The sequence below is a fragment of the Cebidichthys violaceus genome, unplaced genomic scaffold (genome assembly GCF_023349555.1).
Source record: "Cebidichthys violaceus isolate CVI_PGR_0920_01 unplaced genomic scaffold, fCebVio1.0.p SCAF_41, whole genome shotgun sequence".
NCBI lineage: Eukaryota > Metazoa > Chordata > Actinopteri > Perciformes > Stichaeidae > Cebidichthys > Cebidichthys violaceus.
In genome coordinates, this window is record NW_027176606.1 from 1,003,748 (window position 1) to 1,018,995 (window position 15,248).

A 15,248-nucleotide genomic window follows, 5' to 3' on the forward strand; every position below is an offset into this window, starting at 1 on the left:
AAATAAAAAAAAAAAAAAAAAAAAAAATTAATATTATATAAATAATTACTACATGTGCATTAGTTCTATTCCCAGTTACTTTGCAGATTATATTTTAGATAAACTGTAAAAGATTAGCACCACATTGACAAACTACGAAATTATAATGTAACAATTAATATATAGAAATATAACATATTTATTTAATATTGTATGCTATGGTAATGCTACTTACTTTATTTATTTATTTATTTATTTAAATACGTCTCCATAATGACTGAATTGAGCGTCGCAGTAGCGGGTAGTCGGCCACGTGGCGGCGGTAACGAGCGCCGACGTCACCGTGACCTCACCAACATGGCGGCGCCCGTTATCAGGACCGGCTGGTTCGCTTCCGGCTGCAGAAAAGTGGGAAGTTGTCTGTTTAATTCAGTTTTCATCGCCCAGGCGGCGCCGCGCGCGAACGACATGGACTCTGTGGTGCCAACCAAGGTTTGACAATCTGCTGAGTCACGATATTATTAAAATAATGTATAAAAAAACCCAAAAATAACATGCCTTATTCTGCTGCATGCGTGATTTGACAGTTGGTGAGCTCCCGTGTCGCTGCGCAGTTACGTGCTAAGCTCACATGCTACTACTACCGATCATGATAATGTACTTAGTCTGACGCTGTGTTATCTACAGATGTTTCGTGTTTTGTTTACGTCTCCACAGCTGGAGTTTGCGGTGCAGATGACGTGTGAGAGCTGCGCAGTCAAAGTCAGAGCTGCGCTGGAAGGTAAACCAGGTAAGAGAGCGCTGACGGGTTTGTTTACCACGACGGTGAACGGAGTTTACTACTACTAAACAGGGACAACTGCTGTCACACGTCACATGAATGGCTCTAGATTGAATCTAAAAACTTCTGTACACTTTTAAGTGCAGCTGATCGTGGAAAACCACGTGCAATATGTGTGCAGGCAAGCATGCAATGCAACATGTATGAAAGGTTAATGATCAATGAATATGATCAATGATCAATGAATGTTTACTTCAAGGTCATTCCTCTTGAATCAGGAAACTGCTTTTCAGCTTATTATTAAAATAACTTTGTAGTGATGGGACAATATAGGATTTTATCGATTTTAAAAACACTTTAAATTCCCAAATATTGGATGAATATCTTCACTCGAGTGACTTGGAAAAAAAGCTGTCTAGTGTGCTAAATAGACCCTGATTTAAAAAAAATACAGGAATCATCTGAAAGAATCTGGAAGAACAGATTCACACAATGTTGCAATTTTTGTTTAAGATTGTTTGTTTGTTTGTTTGTTTTTCACTAAAACTCATGTTCACTTAATATATGCGCGGCAAAAAAAACACACTGGAAAGTGATTCCAGTGTGTTTTTAGTGCCATTTTGGGGGATTTTTTTTTTTTTGTCATAATTTTGTTGATAATCAGGGTGGTAATATGAATTTCAATTATATTGGACGGGTTTATTGCAAAATGAATGTTTCATATTGTCTCACTTTCCTCCTATATCTAGTTTCTAATGTCATTGTTCTGTTCAAGGAACTTCTAAACAATTATTGACAAAAGAAAACAACCAAAATTAAAAAAAAGTGACACAAGGACATTGAAGCGGATAATGTCACTTGCTTTAGACCATTAATTCAAATTCAAATTGTTCCTGCATTTGTGTAACTTCTCCATTTATTTATTTTTCTGGCTGCAACGTGTCTGCAGGAGTGTCGTCGGTCCGTGTGGATGTGGGGAAGGAGCAGGTGGTGGTGGAGTCGTCTCTGACCGGTGCAGAGGTGCAGGCTCTGATAGAGAGCACCGGGCGCAGGGCGGTGCTCAAAGGCATCGGAGGATCGGAGCACGGTGAGAAAAGCGCGGCACCGGAGCGACGCTGTGGCTCTAAGTAACGAACACGTTCAGACGCCAGACCGGACTTCCGGCGTCTGAACGTGTTCGTTACTTAGAGCCACAGTTTACGTTTTCTTGACTTCTTTAAATCGGCTGTAGACCGGTTTTTTTTTTATGCGCCTTCTAATCAAAGGCCGACCGTGCCTTGCCGTGTGTCCGATCTCCAGACCTGGGTTCGGCTGTGGCCATGCTGGCCGGTGTGGGGAGGATCCAGGGCGTGGTGCGTTTCCTGCAGCTGTCCGAGCAGCGCTGCTTGATTGACGGGACCATCGACGGCTTGGAGCCCGGACCCCACGGCCTCCACGTCCACACCCTGGGGGACCTCACGCGGGACTGCCTCAGGTAGGACGTTACCCGTGGTCTCTTTAATGGTGGACAGGAAGCGCACGGCTTCAAATTCTTCTTCTTCTTTTGTTTTTCCACAGTTGTGGAGAGCACTACAACCCCTTCGGAAGACAACACGGCGGTCCAGGGGACTCTGAAAGGGTACGTCTGCTCCTTAACGTCCTGCACAATCGTTCATCGGTTTTTCAGAGATCGCTCGCGCCAGAATATTAAGCCGCAGAAGGAGTCGGTAAATAACGGATCCGCTTCTCGTGAATTCCGACAAAAAGCTCTCAAGCTCGAGATTTAATAAATATTTCAGCGTGAGCCAAATGTGAGACGCCGATACCCGTCTCCGATTGCCAAAAAACGTGTCCCGCGGGGGCCACTTTGGAGCGGTTCCGCTTCAGGTGCCACATTTTCAATTAAGCGTCGGGAGCCTGGCGTCTTAAGGCGGCGTTTTGCCTAACTTTGAAATGCTGCTTCCTCTCCTGTAGTCCCTCTGTGGTTCTGTCTTATTCATGTGGGTTCTGTGTGTTGTCGTCGTCGTCGTGCAGCATGTGGGTGATCTGGGAAATGTTGTTGCTGGACCAGATGGCCGAGCTTCATTTCGGCAAGAGGACAGTCAGCTAAAGGTAACACACACACACACACACACACACACACACACACACACACACACACACACACACACACACACACACACGTATTGGCACTGGTAGAAAAGCAGGTAACTGCAGTTTATTTAGCTTTAAGAATCAAATATGTTTTATACAAACATTTAATTCCCAAACAGCACCAGATGCCCATCTTATTTCCCGATTTTTTTTTTTTTGTGCCTCCTCGTCTCCTCGCTCCTCCGGCTCGTGACCCATCACGAGGAGCGCCGAGCTATAAGCAAGGAAGCACCGGGTGTGTGTCCTTCACGGAAGTCTTTTTTTTTTTTTTTTCCGGTGACGGATAAAAGAGGCGATACAGCTCGACCCCACGTCGTTAAATACCCTCGGCTCCTATCTCCTCGCGTCTCTTCCTCGCTTCCTCTGCTCGTATCTCCTGTGGGCGGGAGAGGAGGCGAGGGTGAAGGAATTGAGGATGTACAAAGTGGGAAATGGGGGGGGAGGGCTTTTCATTTCCTCTCCATTGACTCCTTGATGCTGACGCTGCAGGTTTGGGACGTGATCGGCCGGTCGTTGGTGGTGGATGCAGGCGAGGACGACCTGGGCCGAGGAGACCAGCCGCTGTCCAAACGGACTGGGAACTCTGGGGAAAGGTGGGTCAACGGCACCGCTTTGTAAACGGACCTCGAGTCGAGGCTTGATGATTCATTATTACATGAGCCCCCTAAAAAAAAACAACCAGCAATCGATCGAGTATTAACAAACACGGCGTCTTTTCCTCTCTCCGCTACAGACTGGCCTGCGGGATCATCGCCCGATCAGCTGGTCTTTTCCAGAACCCCAAGCAGATCTGCGCCTGTGACGGGGTCACGCTGTGGGAGGAGAGGGACCGGCCGATAGCGGGGAAAGGTCGGAGCAAGGCCGGCACGGAGACGCCGGCGGCGCACCTCTGAACCTCCGGACGCGAGACGCAAGAGCCTTATCCGTTTTGAACGGAACGGGTCGGATCTCTGAGGAAATGACGTTTCCACACAGCTGGACAGACGACCAAAAGGAAAAAAAACGGCCTTATTCTCTCGAAAATCACAGGTTTACTGTCCTCTGAGGACTTTAGAAGCACTGGAGCAGTTTAAAACTGAGGCTTTGTGAAAGTCACCTTTTTTGATTCGCTAGATGTCTGTTAATCCTGTCGTGTGTTTGTATAAACAGACGCAAACTGTGTCTAAGCTGACTATGGAAGCCTCCTAAAAACAGTAGAAATGATTTGTTTAAAAACATACATTTTGAGTTTAGCAGGAAAATCAACACACACGTAAGGATTACAAAATGGTGTGACGCTCATAATTAGGATATTTAATGTCGCGAAGCTTTCCAGCTGCAATAGTCCCGACTGCACAGAATAAAACAAATAGATGACGATGCATCTAGCAAAGAGGCCCAATAAGCCAACTCTGGATGTAGAGGGAGTTCTGTTCCACTTAGTGTTCATTTTAAATCCATAAGGTTGTGTCCATCCTGCTACGCGTTGATCGAAGTGTAATCTAATGACGTACGAAACTTCTACCTCGTCACACTTATTGATTCCTGTTAGCGCACATCTCTTCCCCCCCGTGGACGACGCCATCAATATTGTGACCGAACGGTTGTGCAAGTTTTGCATCGATTGTCCAAATTGAGCATCTGTCTTTGTCCCCGTGACGCCTGAACACGCTCATTGAATTTTCCTCCCTCAAATGTTCAGTCGGTGTCCCCCTTTTTTTTCTTTTTTTTTTCCATTTGTGTCCGAGGGCTGTGAACAAACGCTTCAACCAGTGTTTTGTTTTATGTTGTAGATTATTTTTGAATCAATATGTTTGTCTATTAAATAACAGCCTAAAGTTTTGTCTTTAAATATATATTTTTTTTGTCTGACAATTAATCAAATCAGTGAGAAGCAAATGTAAAAGAAAACGTTTTTGCTTGATAAATATCAGATGTTTTGCCGATTTAATTTTCTGCTTGAATGTTTGACAATCTGCGGGAATCATTGTCACACACACACACACACACACACACACACACACACACACACACACACACACACACACACACACACACTCTGCATTAGTATTCATTTTGCACTTGATCTGTCCTCTGTGGATAAGCAAATGTGTCATATTTCATATTGTTTTTTCCATAGAACATAATGAGTTCTCTAATTGAACTCACTCGCTTGTTTCCTGGCTCCCCCCATCGGAGCAGAACCCTGCGGCTCTAAAGCAGCCTTTTCTTCTTCTTCTTCTTCTGGTGGCACTGATGAAATAAAACAGCCTCACACTTGGCCTTGTGTACGTGCACTATTGTGTGTGTGTGTGTGTGTGTCCTATATTTGTGAGGACTCAGCATCCTCTGGGTGCAGCAGCAGCAGCAGCAGCCCTCCCCCTCCCCCTCGCGCAGCCCTTCTCCAGCAGAATGCCCGACATGCAAACGGAAGCAGGCGCTACCATTTTGAAACGCAGCACCGCCTAGGTAAGATGGTAGTTCCTTTTTTTATTTTAATCGCCGTTTTCTGCCGTATTATTCTCATCCGAGCCGCACGGGAGGCGATTAAAGCCAATTCGTCTTTAGGCTCGCGCGTTTCCCACGTGCGTGTTGTCGCGTGGGAGTCCGTTAAACCGTGTTGTTGCACGGAAATCACTCGGTGTTACACTGTATTCATTCCTGTGCGAGAGGAGGGAGAGAGAGAGAGAAAGGGGAAATAATGTCAGTTGTTACATTGTATCGGTCTGCTGTCGGGTTCCAGCTGTTGTAATCTGTTATTTAGTGGTTCACATTGTTGCGTACAATACATGTTTTTAAAAATATATTTATTTTTTCGCGTTTAGGGTTTGTTTGCTTTTGCACACGAGCAAGAAAACCAAAGCATCCCGCCTCATTCACATGTCTAACACACACACACTACATTAAAACAAATCTCTCCAACGCGTCTAAACAACTTAACTTCTTTTTTATTTTTATTTTTTTTTAAAGACGCGAGCTTGTGAAAATGTGTTGACTCAGCGTAGTGCTGCGTCATCAGAAAACCAGCCCCCCCTCCTCCTCCCTTCTCTGTAGTTATGCCTCGCGTGAACTCGGTGTTCATGCAGCAGCCATATGTAACCGAGGGGTGCACTCGCACGTGGAGGCCCCACAGCACAGAAACACCGAAGCTTGCATCTCCTTTAATACATTTTCTTTTTAGTGTGAGCAGCAGCAGCAGCAGCACAAGAGGTGCAGTTAAAATAAAATAAAAAATAGAAATGTCATTCTCTGGTGTCATGTTCCACATTGCTCTTTTGATTTACTGCCAGCTGTGAAGGTTGCTCAAGAGGAAAGGAAAAAAGGTGTCGACCAACCTGTAGAAAAACACTCCCACAGTGTGATTTTTTTTTTTTTTTTTTTTTTTTTTTTTTTTTTTTTTAAGAAGAGCATAAACACAATGGGGCCTTTCTGTAGTCTTCAAGATCACCACTGTAAATGCCACGTGTGTGTTAATCCGCAGCGCTCTTACTTTGAAGGTAATGGTGTAAACGGCCGGCTGTCTCCTGTGTAGGAGCCTGACTCACAGCTGTACGTGTAATTACAGCCTCCTCTGAAGTAAGACTGAGATATTTAATGAGGTCCTTCAGTCTGCCTCTGCTCCGCGACGACTAGCACAGATATTTCGCTTATTGCTCGCTGACATAATGCGTCTCCCGTTCTGTTTTGCGTAATCTTTTATCTGACCCACACAGGCAATTGTGGGGTCAGATATTTGAATGTTTATCTGGCGGCTCATTCGCGCGCCGAGGTTTCTTTTATCGAGAGAGAGAGAGAGAGCGTATGAATTCACTTATTATTCAATCTGCCTTATCGCTGGATAGTAAGCAGACGTTTCAGGTTGGAGAAAGGCAGCAGGTGTTAAGTCTTTTTTGTTTATTCAAAGTCAGCAGCAACCCCCTCCCTCACAGACGGTCCTCAGCGCTGAAAAAGAAACTAAATCGCTGGGTCAGCGTTGTACCTGCGTACTGCAGTCCAGCCCCGTATTCAGATAATCGCACTCCACTACTTCCTTCTCCTCGTCACACTTTGTTCTCACGCCTCGCCTTCCTCTCTTATCTCTAACCAAGTACGTCCCTCCTCTGTTCCCCCTCTGCAGCGCCATGGACAAGAGCAACACGGTGAAGCTCTTCGTGGGCAACCTGGCGTTGGACACCACCCAGGAGGAGCTGTCGGCCATCTTCGAGCCCTACGGCCAGGTGGTCAGCTGCAGCGTGCTGCGGCAGTTCGCCTTCGTCCACCTGCAGGGCGAGGGCGCCGCCGAGCGAGCCATCCGGGAGCTCAACGGCCGGGAGTTTCGCGGGCGCAACCTGGTGGTGGAGGAGTCGCGGGGGAGGCCGCTGCACTCCACCAAGGTGTTCGTGGGTAACCTGAGCGGGATGTGCACCACCGAGGACCTCCAGCAGCTGTTCCAGACGTTCGGGAAAGTCCTGGAGTGTGACAAAGTGAAAGGTGAGCGAAGGCCTGTTTTTTTTTTTAATACATATATGTAGTTTTAAAAGCCCCCGGTGACATCTCTCTCTCGAGTTTTGTGGGTGAAATTGTGGAGCTAGTGTATGAGTGAGGTCGTGCCGTAGAGCGGGTAAGAGATTACATCTGACAGTTCTGATTCCAGTTAAAGAGATTTTGTGCTCTACTGCACACGTTTGACACCATGTGATGTGTTGTAATGATACACCAGTCCAAAGTTCTCGGTGTGCAAAAGAACGAGACGCGCCCCCCCCCCCCCCCCCCCCGTCCTTGTCTCCCTTTTGGTGCAATGCATTCTTCTTGGTAGCAGTAATAAGTAAGTGCCTGTGGCGATGCCACTGTGATCCTAACTGTTGTCCCTGCGCTCAATGACAGCCAGGCATTCCTCTTCCGCAGGCTATGCCTTTGTCCACATGGAAAACAAGGAAGACGCACTCCAGGCCATCGAGGCCCTGCACGGCACCTCGTTTAAGGGCCGCCCCCTGTCCGTAGAGCTGTCCAAGGTCCAGCCCAGCAAGCAGGCGCCTACGGGAAAGATCCCCTGTGTTAACTGTGGAAAGCAGGGCCACTATGCCGGAGAATGCCCCGTGGGGAAGCCCTCTCTGGAGCAGTACCAGAGTCAGGCGGCGGTCCTGGCGGCCGCCGCCGCCGCAGCCGCCGGCCTCCCGCTACAGGTCCAACAAAGCGTGCACAATTCGGTCTACAACACCTCCACCTTCGATCCCACATATGCGGCTCTCACTGGGATCACCACGGGCACGCGCACCGATGGAAACCCCGTGAATCCGGCCGTTTACGGTGCTCTTGCCAGCCAGGTGTACGGTGCCAACGTTGCCAGTCAGCTCTATGGATCGGTGGCCAACCAGGCAGCTCTACAATCAGGCGCCACCCAAATGTACAGCTCGATGGCGCCCAACATCTACGGCCAGATGGCGGCGAACCCGGCGGCCGCTGCTGCGGCTGCCGCCGCCGCCGCCTACTCCCCTCAAGTTTACACCCCAACCATGGCCAACTCCCACGTCTACCTGACCGCTGCTCATGGACTAGAAATGCAAACGGCAGCGGCTGCGGTCAACCCCGCCTACACCGTATCTCCAGCTATTTATGGCGGCGGCGGACCGGCCTACGCTCACATAAGCGCCATGGGAGCAGCGGACCCCACCACAGCCATCTTTGAGGCCGCCAGACAGGCACATTACTTTGCCCAGGGCCAGCAGGTTATGGCCGACCAGCAGCAGCAGGCGGCTGCCGCAGTGGCGGCGGCCGCCGCGAAGTCCGGCGAGAGGGACCGCAGTCCCCTGCGGAGGTCGGTGCCTCTGCTACCAGACCCGGTGATGAAGCCGTTCATGTACCAGAGAGCCAAGCCGCGCCGGCCCCTGCTCCCGACGCCGGCCGGCCAAGAGGCAGCGGAGGCTGCGGAGGACCCCATGGCCAGGTAGGACATGATCTTCAAACCTCTTTAACCAGCAGCTATGCGGCCGCCACTGAAGCACTCCCAGAGACGCTCGAGCTTGTGTCTCTGCTACTGTACTTTTCAGCTGTTTACCTCTAGGAATCACGGTTATTTACAGTGTTGTTGCCACATTTCTCACGGTTAATTAACGCTTCATTGCCTCCTTCTCTTTCGCTTCACCGCTCTCTCCCGTTACTCCCGCTGTGTCATCCCACATCCTGTCCCCTCCTCCTACCTGAACCCCCCCCCCCCCCCCCCCCCCTACCTTAACCCCTCCCTCCTTCTCTTAGGTACTACGCGGAGTACTACCAGCAGCTGCAGCAGTACCCCCAGTTCCAGTACGCCTACCCGCCGCCGAGCGCCATGACGGCCATCCAAGGCATGCAGGGAGTGTCGGCGGTCCCCACCGTCTCCGCGATGTCGGCCCAGTCGGTCGCCGCGCTGGACGCCCTCAGGCCAGTGGTTCCCTCCGCCGCGGCCGTGGCCGCCGCCATGGCTGCGCCACGGGTGTATGAGCCGCCGTTGCCGCCGCCCACGCGCAAGGAGGCCATCCTCCGCCGCCCCGAACTCTCCCTTCACACGCCTGAGCCCCCCTTCCGATAGTCGCACACAACTCTCTGCCCCTTCCACCCCACACCCCCCCTCCCTCTTCGCCCTGAACCCCCATCCCACATCTCCTCTTCCACCCCCCCCAAACTTGACCACCTTACAGCAGCTGTATGTGTGTGTGAGTGCGTCTGTGGGATCTAAGTGTGGGGGGGGGGGGGTTTGAAACTTGGGGGCTTCTTTTGGTTCATTAACCTGCTTTACGAGGGACTGGGTCGGCTAACCTTGGTCCTGTTTGCATACACACAGTGCAGCCGTGAGAGGGAGGCTCTCGCCTGTTGTTCGGGCATTCTTTGTGCTTCTCAGTTTTACTTCTTCTTTTATCGTGCCAGTCTCACACTTGTGCCAGTATTGGACCGACCCAGTCGGTCGTTTCATATGCCTTTTTTTTTTTATTTCCGCAACCCAGTTATGATTTTCTACGGCCAAATCTCCGATAAGACATTGTTTTTTTTTATCAGCCATCCTCCTTTTGGGCCTAGATGATCAGTTCGGGCAGCTAGTTTGAAACCTTGTTTGCCTTACGTTGGGAGAGTTTTGATTTGTAATGTAATCGGATGGGAAGCCAGATAAACACACACACATTGTGTCCAGGCTGCATTGCATCGTGTCCAATAGAACCAAGGTTGATGTCTTTTTTTTGGGGGGGGGGGGTGTTTGTCCTGAATGTTGTGTGAAAGAGGGCTCCTGACCTTGCAGCGCACAAACGCAGCAGCTTAAGACTGCGCCTTGCAGAAAAGAGAACATAAATATCACGTAAAGCACACACAAGACGTCCTGTGATGTATGTTTGGATCTCTCCTTGACCTCCTTTTCCCCCCCTTCCTGTACTCTAACTACAACACTGGAAGACACGGCTTCACCTCTCGTTCTCTCTCTCTCTCTCTAACTACAGCTGCCTACCTCTGACACGAGATTTCTGTTCTATTAAACATGTTGTCAGCAGATCAGTTCCTGCTCCTTGTAAAGGTACAGGGTCTATATTTTAGAGGGGGGGGGGGATTCCAGTGACAATGACTTTTGTAGATATTCTGTATTAAGTCCTCCGACATTTCCAGAGGCCTTTAAAACACAACTGTTTTTGCGTTTTTATTTGTTTTAGTGTAGTTTACATGTAATACAAGTCAACCTGGGGCCTAATGAAATGTAAATGGAGAAAGGAAAACCCCCCATGTGTGACTATTGAATGAGCTGTTTACAAAGGATCTGTACACTGCATCCTATTAGGAATCATGACCTGTGACAAGCTCAATTATGTGCCTATAAGCTTTGAGTGAAGTGCATTACGTGGAGGGATCTCCCATTTTAAGTGCTTTTTAATCGTTTCGAGGGAAAGGGGGCGGGGGGGGACTGGATCATAGTTTTTTTGTTTTTTGTTTGTTTTTTTTATAGAAAAAAAAGCCACAAGCTGAGCCTCACGGGTTCATAATTAGCCGCTGGTTTTTTAAGCAGGAACGACAGTGATAGCACCAATGAACTGAGAGATGGGGAAGTGTCTTCCAGACTCAAAATACCAGACCTGCGTCAGATTGTGACGGCCAAAAAAAGATTTGAAGTGTCTTGTTTTAAAAGCCGGTTGTTGGAGCCGGTCGGTGGGGTTTTCGGCATCGGGGTGACGGAGGCTTGACCTGTGGAGGACCTTTTCCCACAAGCTCGTCCCGAGCGGCAAACTCCGCCCATTCGGTTCTAGAATACTCACTTTAAAACGATGACTTTTGCTTTGCGGCTACTGTTTGACAGCGGTCTGATGCGCACACACACAGACATCCTCTGAATTCACCTTACTGCCTCGCTGTCCCCCCCCTCCCCCCACCCCCCACCCCTCCTCCTCCTTTCTCCCCCTGTGGTTTTTAGTGGTTAAAGTGACTTTGCATCTCACAGTGTAATCTTTCTGTGTTGTATATACGAACACATACCAGTTGCATCCTTTGTAGAATTATGTGGTTTGCGAAATGTCTTGTTTGCCATGTTTGAGACCGTATTTTTTAGAGAAGTACTTTGATTTTGACTTTAATTTTTTTTTTTTTTTTTTTTTTTATTAGGAAAAGACAAAAACAGAATAAAAAAAAAACAAAATCGGCATGCTTTTTATTGAGAATATGTATACTATAATAATAATAATTATAATAAAGAATGTTTGGCTCACTACTGTGGTAAAAGAAAGCAAAGGGTTTGGACATTTCCCCTTCTTGTTTACGTTGTTCTTCTCCACCATCTGTTTCTCTCGTGTTAAAATGACCTCGCGGGCGTAGGTGCTGGCCCAGCTTTGCTTTCTTTGGTCAGGGTAAGTGCCGGTTGGTGCTCCTTTCTCTCTCCAGCCTCTCAAACTGGGTGCAACCCAAAATTTCTCTGAAGAGGTTTGCCCTTGACCAAACGCACATCAGGATTTAATTCTGGCAAAAGAAAAAAAAGCTGGAAACGGTCCTTTTTTTTTTTGGTGTTTTTTTTTTGTTTCACATCCAGAAAGGACATGATAGAAACTGTGGCATCATGTTGAGAGCTGGGGAGAGGCACACAGATAGAATGGCCTGGGTGCATTTTGATCTGTGGAGCCGTCCTGTTTCTGGGGTTGATGGGTGTGCGTCTGGTCTGGTCTCTCCCCCCCGCTGCACCAAATTCTCCCCCCTTCCGTGTGTCTCTGTGTCCACTCAGACCTGCATGTGTGATAATCTGTAACTCTGCCGCACAAAAGAGAATTAAAAAAAAAAATTACCCCCGGCGACAGTCCAGCTCTGAACTAACTATCTCAACTGAATTAGGTCACCGGGTCACCTGGGACGGCCAGCGTGCAGCCGTGCGTGAGCCATGGGGACGACTTTTAAGCGCGACGCCAACTCTCTCGCCTCAGCACCCAAGGTAAATGAAAAAACCAAAACGAAACAAAAGCACCTGACCTCTCCTCTCCCCACCTGCCACCCCCTCCTTTTGACTGTGCCTTGACAACAACACCCCCCTACCCCCCCCCCCCCCCCCCCCCCCACACCTTCCTCTCCTCCGCCATCACCACCTCCCCCCCCTCTCTCTCCGTAACTCCTCCTCCTCTGATGCAATGGCAGTGCCATCGGTGGGGGGGGTGGCGGGTGGGGTGGGGTGGGTGAGTGGGTTTAGGACCCCTTACCACGAGTCCTGTCTCGCGTACCAGCGTACAGGACTGTCCCGCTGGTGTCTGAGCCAGTGAATAAAGGGATGTGTGTGTGTGTGTGTGTGTGTGTGTGTGTGTGTGTGTGTGTGTGTGTAACAGAAGGAGAGCGTGGATGTGTGGAGAACTTCTTTTTTTTTTTTTTTTTCTTTTTTTTTTTTTTTTTGGTTGGGAGGGTTTGCTTCATTGATTGGTGAAGCTTGGCACATGCGGACAAACCCTTACCCCTCCCCTGCCCGCTAGTCAACTCCTCTCCACCGCCGTATTCGCCTTCCCCCCCCTCCCCCCTCCCTCCCCCCACCCTGACCTCTTCCCTCCCTCCTCCTCAACCCCACCCTACTGTCCCTATGCGCCTCTCCTCTCCGCCGTTCACACACTAAACACACAGCGCTTTTTTTTTTCCGCCGCCACCGCCGTCGACCCCACCACACACACCCCCCCACCCCACCCCACCTCCCCCGTTGGATCTGGGTTCGTGGCTCTGGCTCGGACACAACTTCCCAGAACCACCCGCCTGACCCAACCTCCCCCATCCTCCTTTTTGTTGCCGTAGAGGCCCTGGGCGCACCAATGGACAGTGTGTGTGTGGTGGCCCGCCGCCGGACTCAGTCACATGACGCAGAGAGACTTCAGTGTTGGGACAAGTCGCTTTGCTCAAATTGTTGAATGCCGGGTTACGCTCCACACGGCTGTGGAAGGGATCTTAACTCCTGTTAGCCAAAAGAACTTAGCTTAAGGGAACTTTTCCTCCCTTTTGGGTCCCTCACAGCCTGTGTGCCAACCAGAAACGTCCTATAAGATAGGCCTAGGTATGAGGCCAGTCTGACCTGTAGATTCTCAAGCTCAGGGTTCCTATAGGACTTTTCTGGTACGGCAGCTCTATTCCTCTTCACACTGGGATCAGCTGGACTGGCTGGGTACGTGCTTTGAGTGACTTGTATGTGTTTTTTTTTGTTGTTGTTGTTGTTGTTGTTCTCTACCTGTTAAGATTGTCCATGTGCCGAGATCGAGAGCTTCACACACACACACACACACACACACACACACACACACACACTCTCACACACACTCACACTCGCAGGCTTTCAGACCGCCAAATGAGTTGTCCGGCATTTTCTCTGGCAGCTGCAGGACGAGGTCAAGAGGGCGTTGCCTTCTGTCCGCCTGACAGACAGAGGAGAGGGATGAATAGATGAGTTTGATTACAAGGTGAGTCGGTAGTGGAAGGATCCTCTGTCCAAAGCTGCTCCCTAACCTCCTCACCTTTCCTGATCTTGGAGGACCCTGTTGTTGATTGCCACGATGGACAGAACCTTATTCTGAGAAGGGGGCCCTTCTGCGCTGGTCATTCTATATTGACCGTAGTGTATCCTGATAATGCATTTATGTAAAAAAATAAGTATTTTTTTCATTCTAGTCTGGAAAAACAATGCGACTCCAGGCCCAATGTTATCAGAATGACCCTGGAGTGGATAGAGGGTCGCCTCCATGATCAGGGCGCTCTAGTGTTTTTCCTCCATCCTCCCCGCTCTCCCAACGCCTCACTAAAGGCTTCTTCGGGTGCTTGCGAGTCGGGGTGGGGGGGTGGGTGGGGGGAGGGTGGGGGAGGGGGCTTCCAGTGCTTAGGTGAATGCCGCCACGCATCTCTTATACCCTCCACCCCACCTGCTCTGAATTCACAGTCGCACTGTACTGACAGCCACAGCTCGCTGCAGCCTCCTCCCCTATACTTCCACTCCCCCCACCCCCCCCCCCCTTCCCCAGCTCCCCCACATGCCTTCTGCGGTTTGGACAGCTGAAGAACCACAGGTTGCGCTTCCATGCATCACATCTCTGTACTGTGTTGTTGTGATGGGATCCCACAGGTCACATCTGTTCTCCTGCAGCAGGTATCGGGCTGGGGTTGTGCGAGCGTGTGCGTCTGTAAACACACTCTGGTTTGAGCACAAAACCCTCACAGACCACATTGCCTTTTTTTTTTTTTTTTTTTTTTGGAGTTTGCTAGTTGAGATTCAGTAGGTTTTAGCCAATGTGATCGTGGCGATTCTAGCACAGATGTGAATCGCAGGTATGGGCCTCTACCGCTGCTCATCCTGTCGTCGGAAATAAAGACGACAGCGGAGGAGTCGTACCTCAGCCACCACCTCCTCTACGCAACATCAGCACCTGTCGAGTTTGAATGCAGTGCAATACAATAATCCCTGCATTCATCAGGGAGCCCAATGTGTTTCATTTCTGTCGGATCGGTATCAGGATTGGCTGCCCTGGATGCTGCAGGGGTGTGGTGCATGGCGGAGTATTGGCTTGCGCCACGTTCTGAGGTGTTCATGTTATTTTGTCCACCTCTTCACGCGGATGTTTGTATCGCCAACCAGAGGCCAAGTCGTGTCTCTTTATGTTCCACCCCCCGTGGTCCATATTATTATTATTATTATTATTATTATTATTATTATCATCATCAACACTCCCACAGTTGTGTTCACAGGGGGTCAGCCCATCCAAGCCCCTCGGCTCAGTATAGTGGCACAGCATGCATGACGGTAACCACAAATAGTCACACGGTAGCTAAGCTGCTTCAAGTAGGTTAATGGACCGAGCCCAGTGTGGTTACTTTTTGTGTGCCTGGGTTAATTATGATAGACGGCATTCTAGTTTCCAAAGAGCCATGGAGGGTGACGGGGAGTAATGCG

The 15,248-nt window shown here is 49.5% G+C and overlaps 3 protein-coding genes across 5 annotated transcripts in view; all 3 read left to right on the forward strand.

Moving 5' to 3' along the window:
• Nucleotides 1-336: 336 nt before the first annotated feature.
• ccs (copper chaperone for superoxide dismutase) lies at nucleotides 337-5,154 on the forward strand. The gene is made up of 8 exons (XM_068728347.1): nucleotides 337-471; nucleotides 697-769; nucleotides 1,710-1,847; nucleotides 2,060-2,234; nucleotides 2,318-2,378; nucleotides 2,774-2,851; nucleotides 3,383-3,486; nucleotides 3,627-5,154. The coding sequence occupies exons 1-8, from the start codon at nucleotides 337-339 to the stop codon at nucleotides 3,784-3,786; spliced, it is 924 nt and encodes a 307-aa protein (XP_068584448.1). The 3' UTR covers nucleotides 3,787-5,154.
• Nucleotides 5,155-5,288: 134 nt separating this feature from the next.
• rbm14b (RNA binding motif protein 14b) lies at nucleotides 5,289-9,511 on the forward strand. 3 transcript variants are annotated; one of them, XM_068728228.1, is made up of 4 exons: nucleotides 5,289-5,341; nucleotides 6,990-7,342; nucleotides 7,736-8,795; nucleotides 9,104-9,511. In XM_068728228.1, the coding sequence occupies exons 2-4, from the start codon at nucleotides 6,994-6,996 to the stop codon at nucleotides 9,414-9,416; spliced, it is 1,722 nt and encodes a 573-aa protein (XP_068584329.1). In that variant the 5' UTR covers nucleotides 5,289-5,341; nucleotides 6,990-6,993; the 3' UTR covers nucleotides 9,417-9,511. The 3 variants fall into 3 exon arrangements, with proteins under 3 accessions (XP_068584329.1, XP_068584331.1, XP_068584330.1); XM_068728230.1 differs by having other exon boundaries at nucleotides 7,757-8,795; XM_068728229.1 differs by lacking the exon at nucleotides 5,289-5,341 and adding an exon at nucleotides 6,302-6,369.
• Nucleotides 9,512-11,589: 2,078 nt separating this feature from the next.
• The window catches only part of actn3b (actinin alpha 3b), a 53,527-nt gene continuing 49,868 nt past the window's right edge, over nucleotides 11,590-15,248 (forward strand). Inside the window, exon 1 of the mRNA XM_068728226.1 lies at nucleotides 11,590-12,275. The gene's annotated coding sequence lies outside the window, so the exon portion shown is untranslated. The remainder of the gene's footprint in view (nucleotides 12,276-15,248) is intronic.